Source organism: Aulonocara sp. 'chitande type north' Nkhata Bay, linkage group LG15 (assembly GCF_057382095.1).
Source record: "Aulonocara sp. 'chitande type north' Nkhata Bay isolate Kocher_YH1m ecotype deep benthic linkage group LG15, A_spYH_male_GT1.1, whole genome shotgun sequence".
Classification (NCBI taxonomy): Eukaryota; Metazoa; Chordata; class Actinopteri; order Cichliformes; family Cichlidae; genus Aulonocara; species Aulonocara sp. 'chitande type north' Nkhata Bay.
The window spans coordinates 7,566,523-7,587,230 of record NC_141358.1 but is presented as its reverse complement, the minus strand read 5'-3'; the positions used below and the strand labels follow the sequence as shown (position 1 = coordinate 7,587,230).

Genomic DNA, 20,708 nt, shown 5'->3' with positions numbered 1-20,708 from the left:
AGATCTATCGCTTTATCACCTCTTCAGGTTTTAAATCGTGTTTTTAAAAAGTAACAAAGTAACTAAGTAATTAATTACTTTTGAAAATAAGTAATCAGTAAAGTAATGGGATTACTTTTTTGGGGAAGTAATCAGTAATTAGTTACTGATTACTTTTTTCAAGTAACTTGACCAACACTGGTCATGAGCATGTTATTACCACACGCACAAGGCCAGAGCAGATCTAACCTGTTTTGTTTTTTAACACTTGTTGCTTTATTTTACAGCCAGCCTTACTGCTACACGCAACAATGGTTAATTCATTCCACAAGCTCGTCATGATCCACACCTAATTTAAATGGAAAATGTTCGCATTAGCATGACTGTTTCTCTGTTATTAGTTCCTCTTTGATTCATCAAAGGAGAACAGCTTGCTCACCATATCATCATGACTTGTTCAGTGCATGACAGTCAGCAAGCTTGAAACATACCACAACTCGGCTCCACCATGGTTACTTATAACGACGACTCCTCTGCTGGAAATTCATCTGGAACCTCTTTGGACTCCAGAAGTCTGATTCCTGCAACAGTGCTGTCCATCTGCTTCCTGCTGGGATTCCTTGGAAACATCGCTGTGATAATTCTCAAGCCAAACTGGGAGAACATGTCCAGTCTGAGCCAGAGTTTGATGCTGAACCTGGCTGTGTCAGACCTGCTCTGCATGCTTACCATTCCACTGTGGACATACTCGTTTCTCAATAGTTGGACCTTCGGGGTTGAGGCCTGCAAGCTGGTAACATACCTTGGCTACTGCAGTGTTTATGGCAGCCTACTGACTGTGACTGCAATGAGCATCCAGCGTTACCTTCAGGTGGTGCACTTTGAGAGGAGGCTACATGAAATTGAAGCATGGCAGCTGCTGGTTCCACTGTGGCTGGTTTCAACGATCCTGTCCATCCCTGTTTTAGTGGTTCGAAACCTGGACGACGATCAGCACTGGATACGCTGCAAAGCTCACTACTCCTCTGAGGGCCAGAGGATTGCGGTGGTGTTCACAGGATTCCTGATAGGATTTGTGGCATTTTTTGTCATAGCTTTTTCATACATCAGTCTCTACAGAAAGGTGAATCAGGCAGCCTTTTTCAACAATCCACAGACCACCAGACTGATTACCAGCATCGTTGTGACTGTTTTTGTCCTGTGGGTGCCATATCGTGTCATGAATATTGTGGAGATAGCAGCTGTTTCCCTACATAACAATCCCGTGATGAAGTTTTGTGAGGACACCTGGAATGCTTTTGCCTCTGTAACATTTGTAAACAGTGCCGTAAATCCGCTCATGTATGCCTTTACTTCTAATCATTTGTTCACTCTTTGCCAAAAAAGTGCTAAATATTTAATGGAGAAGTTCAGAATTCTCCAAAAGCTGCCTGAGTTATCAGATATCACTGCAGAAACTGCTCAGTGATGAAGGTGCTGTGGTACTCTGTGTTTGTCACAGCAAGCTGTAGGTATTTGGTGGTTTAATGATGACATCTTTTCTCACATCAGCTGTGTACTGATTAAAGCTGGTCCTCACCCAGAGCTGCAAAACAACATGTTTGTATAGAATGCAATGTTTGTTGACATGGAATCAGGTAAACATTCAAAACAAAGTACCCAGTATTAAGTGATATACGTATATTTTACCATAAATTATAGTCTAATCTCCATAGTTTTTAATCTTGTTTAAATCATCATTATAATCATCTTTAACTGTTACCATCCCCTATTGCATGCCATACTTCAGACATCAGATGCATACAAGTAGATCTTAAATTTCCAAAACCAAATCAATTAGCTTTGCAGAATAAACCTAGCCAACCACCGACCCTGCCAATGCTGAAAGCAGCCTGTCCAAAAATCACGAGTTAACAAAGAAGGAATAAGTAGTATATTTCATAATACTAATCCTAATACTAATGATGATAATATAGTTTATAGTTATAATTCACAAAGAAAATGTAAGTTAAAAAGGCGCAGTGCTCTTCTGTTGAGTTCTCCCATCTCATTAGGTCTATTATCTCCAGCTGTGCACTTGTTATCGTATCCCCTCATTCTCATGTATTTATGTAATTTTTTAATTCTTATTATTATAAATTTTTTTTTACGGGGGCGTCCTTGCTGATTTCCCCGTGTTCTGGAATTTTTTTTTACTAATCAGCATAAATGATTGCTTTGAGTTTACTCCAGCCTCCTGTGTTTTTTCATCTGGGTCAACAATAAGCAGCTTCCAAGCAAAAACAAAACCAATAATAACAAAAAATCATTCCAACTTATTTTTCTCCTTCCTGTATAAAAAATAAAATCTTTTATTAAATAAAGATGTATTGTGTTGTTTAGAGAGAGATCTGACAAGGGTTTATCTCATGCTTTTGCAGTTCAAAATGTCAGTTGACAGGAATATAAATGTATCATTTGTGAACATATTTAGAGGAATATTTTCATTTTTTGTTATTTATAATTGAATGCTGCTTCATATAAGTAAATAAATAATACACACACACACACACTTCTTTTTATATCTTAGTGAGGACATCTAACAATCAAATATGAATGCCTAACCCTAACCCTTAGGCACAACCTAACCACAACCTAATTGTAACTCTGATACTAAAACCACATCGGAGACGACCATTTTATCTGTTTTACTGTTGGTTCACATCAGTATATGTAAAGCTGCTCAAAAGATGAAATGTTTTCTTGTATGTTATTTTTTTTTGTAAATGAAAACATGTACGACTTATCTTTTCTCTCATCACTTGTGAAATCTGTCACTGCCTTCCCTGTTCCAGCAAACTTTTGAACCAATTTGACCTACGGGCACATACAGGGTGCATGGATGTGTGTTGTCTTAGTCTCCAGTTATTCTTTTGTTTTGTCGTCCTTTGGAGCTTTGTGACATAACCCTGACTATGTGTATTTCCTGGTGATTTCTTGTTTTTTTCTGGGGGGTTTTTGGATTCTCTTCCAGAATTCTCTGTGTTTGTGGAGCTCTGAACTAATACTCACTTAATGAGTGTACTCCTCCCTACAGTTATTTGCATTCGGGTCCATGATAAACAGCTCACACAGGTTACATACAAAAAAGGGTCATGCAAATACCCATGCTGAGGAAAAATGCAAAAACCAAAGAGCTCTTGGGTGCAAAGAAAACCAACACATTCAAAACAATAAAGCTTTTGTTAAAATAAGAGTTCAAAGAGAGGAACATGGGTATGGGTTTACCTTGCACTTTTGCAGTTAAATATCAGGCAAGAGTCAGCAGTTTCAGCAGTTTCTGCTCCAGAGATTTTGATCTTTTTTGATGATCGGACCATCGTTTTGTTAGTCTGAGTCAACCTTTCTCTCATTACAGGGTAACATGATGGTAAACTGATCAAATTACTAAAAGCAAATGTAAAAAAAAACAGACCCCACACAAAAAGGTCAATATCCAATTATATGACATAAACTTCAATGTGTGAAAAATAGTGTTCAACATTTTAGGTGTAATCAAAGTGTGTTCTTTTTCTCAGTAGTTCAACATGGAGACCTACGATTTGGTTCATGTGGGATACCTCTGAGCTCCATGTATGTTTGCATTGCAGGTCACATTATTAGTAGAGCTCTTTGTGTGAGTAAGGGGATGTGGGTAAATCCTTGGATTTTGTTTTTTTCTAACTCAAGTCCAAGTTACACAAACAAACACAAACAACGAACTATATCCTGTTCAGATAGGACTTGTTGGTGGAGACCGCAGAGCCAAGCAACAACCTTGAAATGTAGTTCAACAGCACAAAAACTTTAGGCTTTAGGGTAATATGTCAGAATTGAAAAAAAGGCTAAAGATCTGACGATATTCCAGAGTTACAAAGCTAAAAAAAAGGACAAGAAACTGTATCCTTTTCAGATAGTCCAAGACAGAAGATATGTTTGCTTTTATTTTCCACTCCATCTCAAACTAAAAGAAATTTTCCATTTCACCAAAGACATACAAATGTGCTACTAAATGCAAAAATCAAAAAGGAAAATCCAAAAGATTCCTACTAGCAAAATAAATGAATAAAAAGATTCAAAACTCCCAGTTATTCGTGTCCATATTTCCTTTTGTGGAAAGAGTTATGCAAAATTCTGAAAACATGGTGGCAGGTGTCTTTGGGATTTTGCATAGCTCACAGTTTCCTTGTTATCAGTTCCTCTTTGACTACATCAAAAAACAGCAACTTGTTTACCTGACTGCACATTTATCGTCATCATCACTTGCTCAGTACACACCCGAGCAAGCAAGCTTGCAGCATGGCACAACTCAACTCCACCAATATTACCTATAACATCTCCTCCTGTCCTGGATATTCACCTAGTTTCTTCTTGGAACCCAGGAGGCTACTTCCTGTGGTGGTGCTGTCCACCTGCTTTCTGCTGGGATTCCCTGGAAACATTGCTGTCATCATTCTCAAGCCAAACTGGGAGAACATGTCCAATCTGACCCAGAGTTTGATGCTGAACCTGGCTGTGTCAGACCTGCTGTGCTTGGCTACCCTCCCAATATGGATTTACTACTTTGTCTGTAGCTGGACCCTGGGCCTGGCGGGCTGCAAGCTCATGTCATACCTCATGTACTGCAGCGTTTATGGCAGCCTGCTGACTGTGACTGTGATGAGTATCCAGCGTTACCTTCAGGTCGTTCACCTGCAGAGGAGTTTACCTCAGGTAGGAGCAAGCTTGCTGCTGGTTCCGCTCTGGCTGTCTGCAATGATCCTGTCCGTTCCTGCTTTAGTGGTTCGACAGCTGGTAGAACAACCACATTGGTTTTATTGCAAACATCAATACTTCTCAGAGGGCCAGTCAATAGCTGTGTTGTTGACAGAGATACTGGTTGGTTTTGTTTTATTTTCTATCATTGTTTTTTCATACATCAGTCTCTACAGAGAGGTGAATCGGACAGCTTTCTTCAACAATCAACAGACCACGAGACTGATTACCAGCATCATTGTGACCTTTTTTGGCCTATGGGTGCCATATTTAGCCATAAATGTGCTAGCAGTGGCAGCTATTTCCCTAAAAAATGAGAGCCTGCTGAAGTTTTGTGAAGACACCTGGAACGCTGTTGGAACACTAACATTTCTAAGTAGTACCATGAATCCACTCCTGTACACATTTACTTCTATTCATTTGTCCACTCTGGGCCAAAGAATTGGTAACCAGTTAAGAAGGACGTTCAGAAATCGCTCTCGGTCAAGAAATGTCACTGCAGGAGCAGCACCTCATTGATATAAGCTCCCTGAGAAATGATTTTTACTCTGCTGATACAAACAGTGTGTGGTCATCTCTATTTGTCACAGCAAGCTGTTGCGGATAATGGACTTACTCGTTGAGCTGGTTCTCAACCAGAGAATTCAAACAGCATTCAAAAAAATCAAAGTACCTATTAAATGACCTCTAATTACATATAATTTTTCCTTAACTTATATCATACTCTCCAAAATATTTTTTCACCTGCTATGAAGGCTATGAGGCCCATTAACTGACTCTTATCGACTGTCATCACTCTTATGATCATACTTCAGATTGGGCTTTAGATTAGTTGTTAGCCAGAGGACCTGTGTAGCATGTCTCCAGCTACATGAATTCCTTAATCTTAACTAAGCAAACTACATCCAGCTACTCCAAAGAAGCCTGCTGAGACAACTAAGCCACTCAGGGCTGCTACTACTATTGGTTTGTGAATTGATGCTGAAATATCAATTATAATACCAGATATTTATGTTCTAGAAATAATCTAGCTCTTATCTAGAAGTTCCCATAGTAAATTGGGGAAAATTTGTAGTTTATGATTAACAGGAACATAATGGAAAGCATCTATATTATCTGCATTGTCTAAATGATTGGTAGGAACTACTTCTTTTTCCGCCTCTCATAATGATATCCTAATTTCGACTGTCTAAATGCATCACTGCTCATGTGTGCTCACTCAAAATGTGGAGCTGCTGGCAATATGTAGCACTGTAGCTGAATTTTGGAAAGTGACTTGCATCTGGGTTTAGGTTTTTGCCTCACTACAGCCTGTACATACTTATAGTTATAGCATATTCATAACATACTTCATACCGTGTACATTATAACATATCATAATAGACCCATTTCTGTAATATACTCACATATCTATATTATTGCTAATATATATTTGTAATATATCTATATCATGGCTAAAGCACTTCTGGATGGATGCAAACTGCATTTCGTTGCCTTGTGCCTGTGACATGTGCAATGACAATAAAGTTTAATTCTATTCTATTCTATTGTATCTGTGTTTAAATGAGTGAATTCCTGTTAAGAGATATACTCTAAAACACTTCTTCAGTAGAGAATCAGAGAAGAGAAACACAGAACTTCTTGCTAGCAAGGGCAGCCTCCAGAACTGAGACTCGCACTGAGGACTGCCCTGGTCTTTATTTATATACTTCAGTGAGCGCTTGTTCCTTGCATTGGAATGTGGAGGTGTACGTGTGTGTGTCTGTGTGTGTGTGTGTGTGTGTGTGTGTGTGTGTGTGTGTGTGTGTGTCAGAGTGTGACCCCATAAACGACTTCCCTTAACCTGCTGGTCTGGAAAATCCAACAGTTCATCTATATGTAAAAAAGGCACTTAGACTAAAACTAACATAGCTACGTTAATCCTACTGTAAAACAATAAAACAAGGTACAACCTTTCCCATGCTCCTAGGATGTGGGGGTGAACGCCAGAACACCCTGGAATGTTACAGACCTCCTAGGATGAGACATTCTTTCAATATGCCACCAACTATATACTTCTAAACACAAATGATTACATGCAGTATTCTACCATATGCAAACTTATATCATTAAAAGATTATACTGACTACTAAGTACAATTTTCCATTGACAATTCCCCACATCCTTAAAACCACAGATTTCCTTTTTTTTTTTTTTTTTTTTTTAAATCGTAGAGCATTAAAAGTGGATTATGTAGACTAGGTATCTTTAAAATATACAGGGCACTCTCAGTAAAACAACTGCTGTAGGCTTGAAAAATCCCAAAATACAACGCAAAATATTTTCTAGATAAGATAGCTTTAAAATAATATGGATCTATAAAGTCTAAAAAGATGTTTCTCAGCTGTATTATTATTTTCATTCAGTCACATTTTGGTAATTGAATATTTTCAAATCTTTTTTTTTAAATTTCTTCTATGATAATTATTCATAATTAAACAATAAGAACAAGAAGTCCCATGTCTTGTATTCATTAGAAAAGTTACAGTTTGAAATACGCTACTTTTGATTTTCCAAACACAAGTTGTTGTACTGGCATCAGATCAGTACCATCGATACAGCCTGAATTTGACTTGCCATTAGATCGGAATGGAAATCAGTCACGTCGTACATCACTACTACATATCTATGACAGTGACAACAGCTCAAACTTACCATTCAGTGAGTTCATGACAACCAAAGCAGCTTCTCCACATCTTTAATTTTCTTCTTTCTCGATTTTAGAGGCTTGTGTAGATTCTGAGTTAATGTAATTTTTTTTTTACAGTATAAAGTGATTTGAGAAAACTGCTCCTGTGATTTGGTGACATATAAATAAAACTGCATTGAAACTAAACAGAGGTGGAAACAACAATTAATGAAAAAAAATGAATAAATGTTTGCTTTGGAGCTCCTCCTTCACCAGAATCGACCATCTTTCTCCATTCTTAACAACAGAAAGAGTTAGAAATAGACAAGAAGAAGCGCAGAGAAGGTGCTGCACTGACACTACAAGTCTATAAATCATGTCATCAGTTCAGTTCAGTTTTATTTACATAATGCTAAATCACAATAACACTCACCTCAAGGCGCTTTGTATTGTAAAACCCTGCAATTATACAGAGAAAACATCAACAGACAACAAGTATTAGCAAGTGCTTGGTGACACTCCCTTTTAACAGGAAGAAACCTCTGCAAAGATGCTGAAACATATAGGAGGTGTTTTTACAATATTCATTACAATATGAGGTACTGAAGTTAAATTTTAAATATGTTGAAACACAATACTGAAACATTCAAAATAATATAAAAATTAATAAAGGTATGTTACAGGCTTTGATTTTAATGATTAGTCAGTTGAACAGCCACATTTGTCAGAAACAATTTAACAGTTGTTTAGCACAACATGCATTTATTTAAAGGGAGAAATTTAACAACATCATATCATATATATTATATTATTGAAACACCTACCTCTATGGTCAAAGGAGCTTGCAAAGAAAAGCGTCTGGACTTCTTTAATTTGCTTGAAGACGTTTCACCTCTCATCTGAGAAGCTTCTTCAGTTCTAAGGTCAAATGGTGGGGAGTCCCAGATTTAAAACTAGTGGGAGTAACCCCCCACAGAGGGACAAAAGGACCCCCTGATGATCCTCTAATCGCCTGAGCCAAGGTGTGAAACTGGGTGTGGGTCCCAATCAGCCAGGGTTTCGGGTGAGCTCATTGTGAAACCTGGCCCCACCTTATCATGTGATTTCCTGAGGTCAGATGGCCCAGGACGTACACCACTTTGTGTTGGTCGTTCACGTGGAATTGGGTATCATTCCAGTGCTGATTTACTCTGTCCTCAAAAGCTGGCCCATAAGTCTGGGCACAGACTGCCCAAAAAAATGAAAATAAATGTTTATTATCTGTATGTAAAATATTCTTTGCAAATATTCTAAGGATGTATTCATGTAAATAAAACTAGTGTGACATTTTTTAGCAATGAAATGCAAGAAATACAAAACTATAAAAAAAAGTAAATCAATAAAGAAATAAATCAATAAATAAAACACAAAAGTATTTTTATTCAAATTATTTTCATGTTGCCTTGAAGCAAAATACCTCCCACTGCTGTTACTGGAGCTTGCAGCAAATTACCAAAACTTCTACATATATTTATGTTTCATGCTTTGGAGAGGCAAAGTATGAAATAAACAGGGTAGACCAGTATTTCTAGTTTGCTGTGATACTGGGTTGCATCTCCCTTCAAATCAGCTTTGTGACAACTGGTCCTCAACTGTGAAAATACTGTAGATGTTTGTTGAAAAGGAGACATCTCAAAAGACTCAAACTTTCTAATGAATTGGATACAATCTTACCTTAAGTTAGAGTATAATATCAATTAGATTTTTTTCCTCACCTGTGAAAGTTTTAAGCAGATAAACAGAATATTATTGATTGTAATCACTTTCCTGATCCTATGTCTATGTAGGTTGTCAGTCATCCAGGTCATGATAATCTAAGGAGCTTGGAAAGAAAAGCGTCTAGACTTCTTAAGTTGCTTGAAGACGTTTCACCTCTCATCTGAGAAGCTGCTTCAGTTCTAAGCTCCTTAGATTTTAATGATCATACTTTATTGGGCATTGAGGTCACAGGGCTGTGTCTCTAATACGCTGGTCTGAAGTACGGGGGCCCCACAGAGAACTGTGCTGGCACCGTTCCTCTTCACCCTCTACACTGCAGACTTCTCCATCAACTCCCCACGCTGCCACCTACAGAAGTTCTCTGACGACTCTGCCATAGTCGGCCTCATCACAGGTGAGGATGACTCAGAGTACAGACAGTGGACTGGACTTTGTGGACTGGTGCCAGCAGAACCACCTGCTGATCAATGCCAGGAAAACCAAGGAGTTGGTGGTGGATTTCCGGAGATGCAGACCCACCACACTGACACCGGTGAACATCCGGGGAGTGGACATTGAGATAGTGGACTCGTATAGGTACCTGGGTGTTCACCTGAATAATAAGCTAGACTGGAGCCACGACACTGATACTCTTTACAGGAAGGGTCAGAGCAGACTCTACCTGCTGAGGCGGCTGAGGTAATTTGGAGTCCAGGGAGTGCTTTTAAAGACCTTCTATGACTCTGTGGTGGCATCTGTCATTTTTTACAGTGTTGTATGTTGGAGCAGTAGTTTATCGGCAGCTGAGAGGAAGAGGTTGGATAAACTCATCAGGAAGGCCAGCTTTGTTCTGGGATGCACCCTGGACCCAGTGCAGGTGGTGGGAGACAGAAGGACTCTGGCCAAAATAACATCTCTGATGGACAGAGTCCCCCCCCCCCCCCCCCCATGCATGTAAATGTTGCTGAACTGCAGAGCTCCTTCAGTGACAGACTGCTGCATCCTCGATGCATGAAGGAGCGTTTCTGCAGGTCCTTCCTTCCTACAGCTGTCAGACTGTACAATCAAAACTGCTCCGAACAAACACAGAGGCTTGTATCAGCGCTGTAACTTGCACTATTTTATCAACCAATTCACACTATAACCAGGATTTGCCTCATAACTTCATTTAATTTTATTTAATTTAATAAAGGTACAGTACTCTGTTTTTGGTAACAATTGTCCTTGATGTAAACATGTAAAATTGTTTATGTTTCTGTTTTGTGTCTTGTGTACTGTTTGTTTGTATATGTGTCTTTCTTGCTGCTGTTACACCCAAATTTCCCCTTGTGGGACAATTAAAGGATTATTCTATTATTATTCTTCTAAATTTCATACAAGTTTTAAGCCTGAGGACATGTTTTGTCAAGTCTAGTGAATAACAAACAGAAAACAACTGAGAGTACATACAGTAAGCAAATGTAACTCCAACTACAATGTTTTCATAACCAAATTAATTAACTTTACTGCCTAACCATAACCAAACACCTGCCACCACCTACCCTATCAGTGACCGTAATAACAGATTCTAGAGATTTTTTTAAGTGAAAGTCTAATTTCTTTTCATTTACCCCAACCAATCCAGTACATGGCCTCGTTCTGCCAGAGGCTTCTTCTTGTTGAAAGGCCGTTTTTGTTTCTCACTGTCACCTAATGATCGCTCATAGGATCATTTGATTGTAGGGTTGTTTTTTTTCTGTATTACTGTAGGGTCTTTATCTTACAGTATATGTGCTGTAAGGTAAAAAAAAAAAATGGTGTTGTGTTTCAGTGCTATATCAATACAATTTAACTCAGAGCTTAAATCTGGGACTCTCCACCATTTGACTCTAGCCCCGAAGAAACTTCTCGGATGAGAGGTGAAACATCTTCAAGCAACTTAAAGAAGTCCACATGCTTTTCTTTCTAAGCTCATTAGACTACGATGACCTGGATGACTGGGAACCTTCACAGACAACATTTTCCTTTAGATGATCCTCCCATTTTTTGGTGCATGTTGAATAGAAATACTAGAGAGACTGATATTTACTGTAATGCATTGATGACAGCCACATATGGATTTCAGACAGATTATTCCTCATCACTTCACTTGTTCCTTTAGGCTGATATACCCTGATTATAGTTGTTATAGGCTAAAAAGCAATAATGTATGGGTTGGAAAAAATTTATGTTCTTTTTTTCCTTTCAATTTGTAAATAAAACTAATATGCCAGTTATACAAACACATGCAAATGTGTATAGGTAGAAAAATGCAAAATCCAAAAATAAATAAATGCAAAAATAAAAATTCTCAAGTTTTACTGACAAATGATGTGTATTACAGACATAAAGCATTTACAGTATTTGCAGGATTTGGGTTGAGTTTTATTCAGCACATTTTTGTGGAAACAACAGCAAACTTTGGTACATGGTTATAACCTGTAATAAATTCAAAAATGTATAAAAAGAGCCATGCAAAATCCTGACACCATGGGTGTAAATGTTTACATTGACATGACTGTTTCCTTGTTGTTAGTTCCTCTTTGACAGTTCATGTGACTGGACATTTATTATCATCACTTGCTCAGAGCACATCATTACCTGGAAGCTTGCAGCATGGCACAGCTCACCAACGCTGTGGTTACTTCTAACATCTCCTCCTCTCCTGGATATTCACCCCATTTTTCATGGGACTACAGTGGTATAGCTGCTGCAGTGGTGCTGTCCATCTGCTTCCTGCTGGGATTCCCTGGAAACATCGCTGTCATCATTCTCAAGCCAAACTGGGAGAACATGTCCAGTCTGACCCAGAGTTTGATGCTGAACCTGGCTGTGTCGGGCCTACTTTGCATGTTTACCGTTCCATTTTGGATTTACTCTTTCCTCAACAGCTGGACCCTGGGCCTGGTGGGCTGCAAGATCATAACATATTTTGGGTACTGCAGCATATATGCCAGCCTGCTGACTGTGACTGTGATGAGTGTCCAGCGTTACTTTCAGGTGGTATACCTGCAAAGGAATTTAAACCACATACAAGCATGGAAGCTGCTGGTTCCACTCTGGCTGGTTGCAATGATCCTGTCCATTCCTGCTTTAGTGGTTCGACAGCTGGTAGAACAGTCAGATTGGACATATTGCAAACATCAATACTATTCGGTGAACCAGTCAATGGCCGTGTTGTTGGCAGAGATACTTGTGGGTTTTGTTTCAGTTTCTGTCAATGTTTTTTCATACATCTGCCTCTACAGAGAGGTGAATCAGGCAGCCTTTTTCAACAATCCACAGACCACCAGACTCATTACCAGTATCATTGTAACCTTTTTTGTCGTGTGGGTGCCATGTCTTGCCATAAATGTCCTGGGTGTGGCAGCTATTTCCCTAAACAATAAGGACTTGCTGAAGTTTTGCGAAGCAGCATGGGGCACCGTTACAGCACTAACGTTTGCAAACGGTGCAGTGAATCCACTCCTGTATGCCTTTACTTCTAATGGTTTGTCCACTCTGTGCCAAAAAAATGCTGAACATTTAATGCAGAAGCTCAGAATTACCCCACAATCTAAGTCAGCAAATACCGTTTCAGACGTAAGATGACAACGTTGAAAGCTCTTTAATTATTTAGATTTTTTTATCAAATGATTTTCCCCCTGTGATGCTGGATCTTCTCTGTCCTGCACTGTAAAACAACAACAACAGAAATATACAGTAAAATAATTGTGTGTAAACAACAAAATTACCTATAATATCGCCAATCACTGTTCTAATACAATTAATCAGACCTAACATAACAGTGCTGTTGGATTTTATTATGTATCTTATATGCAATGTTATACTTTTACTTTTAATCCATAATTAATGTCATAATAATGTAACACCCATTAAATAAAAATCAAAATACTTTTATTAAACTAGTAAATGGGTTTAAAAATACAGCAATCCTATGTTTTTTTTTATTATACTAACTGTCTAATGGGGGTTTGTGTGTATTTTAATAAAACACTTTATAATAATGTAACACTATTAAGCATTAGTAAGTATTAGTATGGTTGTAGTGAGTGCTTAATTTATCATTTATATATCATTACTCCTCCTTGGTATTTCATTTATAAATACAGATATGTTTATCCATCTGTTACTAATACCAAAAACCATGTACACCACCACTGCTGTACGTTGTTTAACTATGTACAGTTACTGCTAGTAAAAACCATAGTCGTTATAATAGTCATAATAAAATATGGTTATCTATAAGTAGGATACCTAGGAGCAGTTTTAGGGTTTTCACTAAAACACCACAGCACTGAGATGTGTAATTTCTGAACATCCTTAAAATGCTTATGGTTGAAAATTTACCTTTTTGGTAAGTAAGGCAGGTTTGACTTGACACCAACAAGTCATAATGAATCTACTGAAAGAAACAATAACAAGTCTGTATGAGGGAAGGACACATTAAAATAGATACATATGTCTAAATTTAAAGAGGCATGTGTACTGAATCCTAACTGTTGGGTACAAGCAGCTAAAAAACTGAAACCACTAACATTACCTCAGTCATTAACTTTTCTAGCAAGCCCACTCTCCTCTGAATATTATGAAAGCAAAGGGTTGGTTCAGTAGTTAAAAAATAGTTAGTTGACACCTCTGTTAACTACAGTAAAGGTAGTGTGTTATATTAGCAAGCTACTGATACTGAACTTAAGTTTCTTATATTTGTCTTGCAGATGCAACATGTACAGTTGTGCCTGGTGTACATTGTGATCCTTTTTCCTCCCCTAAAATTAGTTATTGGTGTTTTTACAACAATTTTAGAATGTTCCCGATGTCCACACACAACAATTTAATAATTACTGAAAATCTTGTGAAATATGCTTAATTCATATAAAATTATACTGATGTGAGATAATAAAGATAATTGCTTTGTTTGGTTACGAAAGCCATTAAAAAAAAAGGTCTAGTACACCCCATGCCCCCTTTTAGACTCACCCCTGTTTGCTGATACTAACGCTTCCATGTAAAATAGCACGGTTATAATAAATGTATATTTAAACATGTTGTCAGATAGTGACAGATGAAGCCTCATGGAGACTTGTAGCTTTCCATTTAAATGATTTTAAAAAAAGGTTAGTTTCTTAAGGCTTCATGTGTAAACATACCCCCCTGCTGGTCAAAACCATTATTGTCATTTCAATTATTTGTGACGTTGTTTTGGCTGTCATGCAACAGTGTCAACATAGACGTAATCACTGCCTAGAATTAAAAAACAAAAAAAAACAACAACTCTAATTTGATTGTATGTGGCTCATTCATTTATCAAAAAAAATGTTGATTGATGTGCGGTTGACAGTAGTAGAAGTCTATCAATGTCAAAAACCTTGTCAGTATGATTTCAGTATATTTTTGAATAAATCCAATCCAAATCCATGACATGAGATGTTGATGTTAAAATCACAGTCTTTTCAAATGATGAGACAGTGATTGTGCTAATGAATACTGTGCGGATGTTGACTTTTATCATTTTTATCAAGATATTATATTTTTTCCATTAGACTCAGTTTCTCTTTTTGCTAATAACCACTCTGGCTTTGGAGAAACCGTTTCACATTGTGCTGAGAGGCAGGAGTGCAAAACTATCCCACAGTAATCTTGCCTAGATGATACCCATAGATGCAGTGTTGTTGCCATTGACACACAATTAACACTTCCCAATGGAATGAAAAAAAGAAAACAGACTTGTGTATATTATAGTAGTAACACATTTCATTATTTACAGGCATATTATTTGTAATACTTTATTGGTAGAGATCACCTCATGGGTGGAGCAGCTCTTCACCTCTTTGTGTACACTGTTTTGATGGTATATATGCATCAATCTATCAATCGTTTGTTGTAAGATTCAGATAATTATTTTTTAAAAGCTAGATATTTTAAATGAGAATAAGAAAGAAAAGTATTTCTTTGTGCCCCCGTTTCCCTGTTAATGCCCTACCTGGCGCCCCTGGCAAAACATTGCTAGACCCGCCCCTGCACAGTTACCAGCTGTCAGCTACATAGAAAAGGATCCTGGTGTTATTTGTCTCTCAGAAACAGTTCATAACTTCCCTTTAACTCATTCATGTCACCCAAAAGGTAAACCTGTTTCTCCATCACCTGTTCAGCTCTGATGATTCAGTAAAGACATCTCCTGGTTTCATCTTCATGTTTCCCTCTCACCACATATCCAAACCGACATAATGACCAGCAGCTTTTACAGCTGTGGCTCCAGCAAACATCAGCTGATACTAGAAATGAATATTAAATAAATTCTAACAACAGCTGATCAAGCTTAAACATGCTGCTGTTGTTTAACGCGACATCTGCTGGTTTCCTCTTTCTGGCGCAAAGTGGGCGATAAACAAACAAGAGAGAAAATCCGATCAGCTGATCATTGATCAGTTTCATGATTGAAGTAGCAACAGGAGAGGGAGGGGGAGAGAATTAGAGGAGAACAGGCAGCTGACAGCGTAAAGACACAGAATAACTCCAGCTTTGTGTCTTTTTCATTCTAGCTAAAGTCCGGGACAAACTGCGTTCCTTTTCACCTCAATATGAAACGCGTAATATTTTCTCTGAATATGGGATGATTCCGTTTTTTACGGCAACTCTAATAATTAACCTTATGAACATAATAAAGTTCAACATCAGTAACATCATGGCACCCACCCAGCTGTATAGAAACTCCGTCATGCTAGCTAGTACCCTGCACGAAAAAGTCAGCATAACGAAAATAAACTCCACCTAAACTTGGTTTATATCTGACCCAGATAGACATCAGGTCATAACTTCTTACCTGAAGTTCAGTTCACCTGACACTCGGACCGGCGGCCGCCTTGGGTCTCTCCTCCTCCTGCCTCCTCTTTCCCTCATCCACCCGCTGGCCTCCATCACTAGCTAATGTTACTGAATCTGTGGAAGCTCCGCGATAGCCACCACAAGAAGTAACGAATAACGACCCTATCTAAATCCCAGTAACGATTAACGCGTTCCTCATTTTGGCATAATAACTAGTTACCGTGCTCGTTACCACAATAATAACGTAGTTACTGTAACACGTTACTTAATAACGCGTTAGTCCCTACACTTCTCATTTGCAAGCGAGCCTCAATACATGCTTGATAAGGGACTTCCTGGATTTCTTGACACATACTTCAAAGCCTCGAAACACTGTGGCCCATCACGGGGATTTTATTGTTTGTCTCGTGTTGTCAGCCTTTATTTTGATTTATTATATGATATTATCATTTCTCCCTTTTTTAAATGTGTCAGTGTTGGAAAAAAATGGCAAAATCTCCAATTGTATAGCATGAACTCCTAAATATGAAAGCGTATGCTCAAGCTTAAGAGATATGGACTATGAATCAAGTTTGGGTGTTGACAGAATGCATACAGAAGGCATGTAAAATCCTGAAAACAATGACAGCAGGTGTTTACGTCAACACAACAGTTTCTTTCTTATTAGTTCCCCTTTGACAGCATCAAATGAGAACAACTTGTTCACCTGATGGTACATCTATTATAATAACTTGCTTAGTGCACAACATTGTCAGCAAGCTTGAAGCATGGCACAAGTCAACTCCACAGTGAATACCCTTAACTTTTCCTCCACTCCTGGATATTCACCCATCACCTCCTGGTCCACAGGCATGGCTCCTACAGTGGTGCTGTCCATCTGCTTCCTGATGGGATTCCCTGGAAACATCGCTGTCATCATTCTCAGGCCAAACTGGGAGAACATGTCCAGTCTGAGCCAGAGTTTGATGCTTAGTCTGGCTGTGTCAGACCTGCTCTGCATGCTTACCATTCCAGTGTGGATTTACTCTTTCCTCAATAGCTGGATGATAGGTGAGACATCTTGCAAACTCATTACATACTTTGTGTATTGCACCATTCATGTCAGCCTGCTGACTGTGACTCTGCTGAGTGTCCAGCGTTACCTTCAGGTCGTTCACCTGCAAAGGAGTTTAAATCAGGTTGAAGCATGGAAGCTGCTGGTTCCACTCTGGCTGGCTGCAATGATCCTGTCCACTCCTGAGTTGGTAGTTCGAAAGCTGGTGGAACAACGACAGTGGACAAAATGCAAAAATAAACACTCTTCTGATGGCCAGAGGTTGGCTGTGGTGTTGACAGAGACTCTTGTAGTATTTCTTTCACTTTCTGTCATAATGTTTACATACATCCATCTCTACAGAAAGGTGAATCGGGCAGCGTTTTTCAACAATTCACAGACCACCAGACTAATTACCAGGGTCATTGTTACCTCTGTTGTCCTGTGGATGCCATATCTTTCTATAAATGTGTTGGGTGTGGCAGCTATTTCCTTGAAAAACGAGGGACTGCTGAAGTTTTGTGAAGACAGCTGGAGCATTGTTGGAGCACTAACATTTATAAATAGTGCAGTGAATCCACTCCTGTACGCCTTCACTTCAATCCGTTTGACAACTCTGCACCAAAAATTTGCTGAACACTTAATACAGAAGTTCAGAAATTCCCCAAATCTGACTTTGTCAAGAGATATCAGTGCAGAAGCAATATCTCAATGTTAAAAGCTCTCAGGGGAATTAATTTTCCCTTGTGACATTGGAAAAGGCATCTTTTGGTCAAGTGATTTCTCTCCTGCTGTTACATGTAGGTTGTGGTGCTCTCTATTTGTCACAATGAGTTTTTGGTTTAAGCTCTAAATGTGAAAATACATGTTTGTTGACAGGGAAGCAGACAAATGTTGAAAGAATTAAAAGACCAATTACATTAGAGGAAGCAGCTGTGTGTTCTTCCTGGTAAGAGTGGGAACACAATGAAAAATGACTTCACTATAGCTGAAAATGTTTTGTAATAGTTTTAATATTTCTTAGAGAAATGTTTGCCAGTTCTGATGATGTGTTTGTGCTTATCTATGTTCCCGAGGATTTGATGAGAGCAGCTGGCTAACTAGAGATTGACCTTACTCAGTGTATAGGAATTTCTTTTATTTATGTATTAATCACATTATTTTATTGTATAATGCCTTGGTGCCACTGGATTTTAGCATGTCTCACACTCATGCAGTTAGACAGATGGTGGGGGTCTGGTAAGGAAGTTGGGGGGAAGCAGACAACTCCACAGGAAGAATCTTTTGTCTCTTCGATGACTCTGGGAGGTAGCAAGGGAGTGTGAACCTTAAGGTGTGAAACAACTGTGTACTGCCTTTTGTTCCTGGAGTAGGTATTTAACTGGGAGCCATGCTAGGCTCAGGAATAGACTGCTGACTGTCTGCCCCGCGGTCATGCAGGCTCTCCACCAAGCTTGGTTTTTCTGTTCTTTGTTTGTGATTAAAGAATGTTAGCTACCGCTCACCGCTTGTCTGCAGGCTTTATTTAAATGGAAAACATCCACAACACTCAATAATAAAGTAAATTTCCCAAATACCATATGTAAGTAATATAATATGTACAAATGCATTAAATGTAGAAACAACACAAAAAGTAGTTAAATCGTCTCCTGCAACTCTGTATAGCATGAGATTATTAATACTGATGCAGTAAATAAGATTAACATCACTTCCCTGTTGTAATTGGTTACAGTGGAACTAATTTTGCATTGTTTTATGTACTGTTGCACAGTTTTGTTTTGTTTTTTTGTTTTTTTACAGTGCATCATATTATGCACATTTTCAACTGTTTAACTAAAACCTGTAAAGGTACAACTATATCTGGCACCATGTGTGTGTTCTCTTCGTCCTTCAGAAAAGGTTTTAGAGAAATGTATTTTTATTTTTGAAAGCTTCACTCACTGTCAGCTTCACTTGCCTCTGTGATTGTATTCACTGGAAAATCTCAACGAAGCTTTGCATTGTTCTTTCACTGAAATGCCCCATGACGTGTTAAAGAATTGTTATTCTATTAGCGTATTTACTCTTCAGCTTAAAATATCATCTGCTTTCGCTGCTTTTGGCCTCTTGTATAGCAATATTATGCTTTACCACTAGATCGCAGTAGAGGCTTTGATACTTCATGGTAATATGAGCCAAAACAAAAAACAAAGCAACTGACTGATTATGTCTTACCTAAGAAAACAATATTGCAGCAGAAATGAATTCCCCTTATTTTCTTGAAAAGCTACTTCTGTGTCCATTAATGACTTTCTCAAAAGTCATTTTCTGCAGGGTCTTCCTCATCTTGTTATTAAAAAGAATTTTACACCATTTTTTATTTCTTTTAGCCATGTTCATTTTTCTTCCACACATTCTTGTATCAAAAAACATTACATTCAATCATGTTCACATTTTAAAACAACTTGATTTTCTTTTTTTTCTCCGTTGTATTATATGTATAAATCTACAAAATAATTACCTTACCTCAGTCTTCTTATTTACAGTAAATCTGTAAATAGATTCTGCTGTTGTCATGGACTGTGTGCAGCAGACAGGAATGGAGGACCCAAAATGCAGACTCCAGGAGGCAAACGTGAACGCAAAACTCAGCTTTTATTGCAGGAGGGCAAAAAACAGAAACTAAAGCTATGTTCACACTGCAGGTCTTAATGCTCAATTCCGATTTTTTGATCAAATCCGATTTTTTTTGTCTGGTTGTTCACACCACAAATAAAATATGACAGCAAACACGCTCTAGTGTGAACGGTTCACGGCCCTCAAAGTGGCCGGCATGCGCAAAAGAAGACGTCACACACAACGCGCTCTGTTTACGGAAGTAAAAATGGCGGCCACAGTGCTAGTTATTCAAGTTTAGCTTGAATAGAATTGTCTCCCCATATACTAAACTAGTCCAAAACCTCACTTTCTGTCTATTGACTCGCTCCATCTCCAGTTTCCACTGCCATACTTTCTCGTTTGTCTTCTCCGGCACTGATAATTGGTGTCTGTCTTGTGCCAGTGACATAAAAGATGGATTTAATGTGACATGACCATTCAAACAGCAGTCGCTTTCTAAAACATCAGATATGTATCGGATTCAGTACCACATATGAAAGTGGCCAAAGTCGGATTTGTAAATATCGGATTTGTGCTGTTAGAACTGTCATCCTATGAGCCGATATGGGTCGCATATGGTCAAAAAAGTCAGATTTGATGCGCTTTCGTCTGCAGTGTGAATGTAGCCTAACTTAAACAGGCAGAACACACACCATGGAATAAGGAGATCGGAAAACACAGGGCTTAAATACGCAGTGGGATAACGAGGGAACGAGATAAAGGAGTAGAGCACAGCTGGGAGTAATCAAACATGACACGAACAAGGGGAAGCAAAACTGAAAACATTAACATAGGATGCAGACTGTCAAAGTAAAACAGGAAACATAACACAGAGACGCGGGCTTGACAAGGGGATATGCCTGCCAGGGGAGACAAAGACAGAAACCAAAAGACTAAGAACTCTAAATAACACAAAAGCAAAGACTAATAATAAACAACACAAAACACTGGGTCACAGACCCAGGACCGTGACCACTGTCCTGCTTCAAAAATCTTTCTTGCAAAGTCACACCAGGTCTTTGCCTCCCATAAACCCAC

General features: G+C 38.5%; 4 protein-coding genes across 4 annotated transcripts; all 4 read left to right on the top strand.

Annotated features, from left to right (window-relative positions):
• Positions 1–487: 487 nt before the first annotated feature.
• LOC147312413 (leukotriene B4 receptor 1-like) lies at positions 488–1,371 on the top strand. The gene is made up of 2 exons (XM_086264037.1): positions 488–1,287; positions 1,338–1,371. Exons 1-2 carry the CDS (start codon positions 488–490, stop codon positions 1,369–1,371), a joined length of 834 nt encoding a protein of 277 aa, XP_086120163.1.
• Positions 1,372–4,281: 2,910 nt separating this feature from the next.
• LOC147312412 (leukotriene B4 receptor 1-like) lies at positions 4,282–5,652 on the top strand. Its single transcript, XM_086263931.1, has one exon. It carries the CDS (start codon positions 4,297–4,299, stop codon positions 5,269–5,271), a length of 975 nt encoding a protein of 324 aa, XP_086120057.1. The 5' UTR covers positions 4,282–4,296; the 3' UTR covers positions 5,272–5,652.
• Positions 5,653–11,776: 6,124 nt separating this feature from the next.
• On the top strand, positions 11,777–12,766 carry LOC147312411 (leukotriene B4 receptor 1-like). The gene has a single exon (XM_086264061.1). It carries the CDS (start codon positions 11,792–11,794, stop codon positions 12,764–12,766), a length of 975 nt encoding a protein of 324 aa, XP_086120187.1. The 5' UTR covers positions 11,777–11,791.
• Positions 12,767–16,745: 3,979 nt separating this feature from the next.
• LOC147312410 (C-C chemokine receptor type 8-like) lies at positions 16,746–17,751 on the top strand. Its single transcript, XM_086264054.1, has one exon. It carries the CDS (start codon positions 16,768–16,770, stop codon positions 17,749–17,751), a length of 984 nt encoding a protein of 327 aa, XP_086120180.1. The 5' UTR covers positions 16,746–16,767.
• The last annotated feature ends 2,957 nt before the right edge of the window (positions 17,752–20,708 follow it).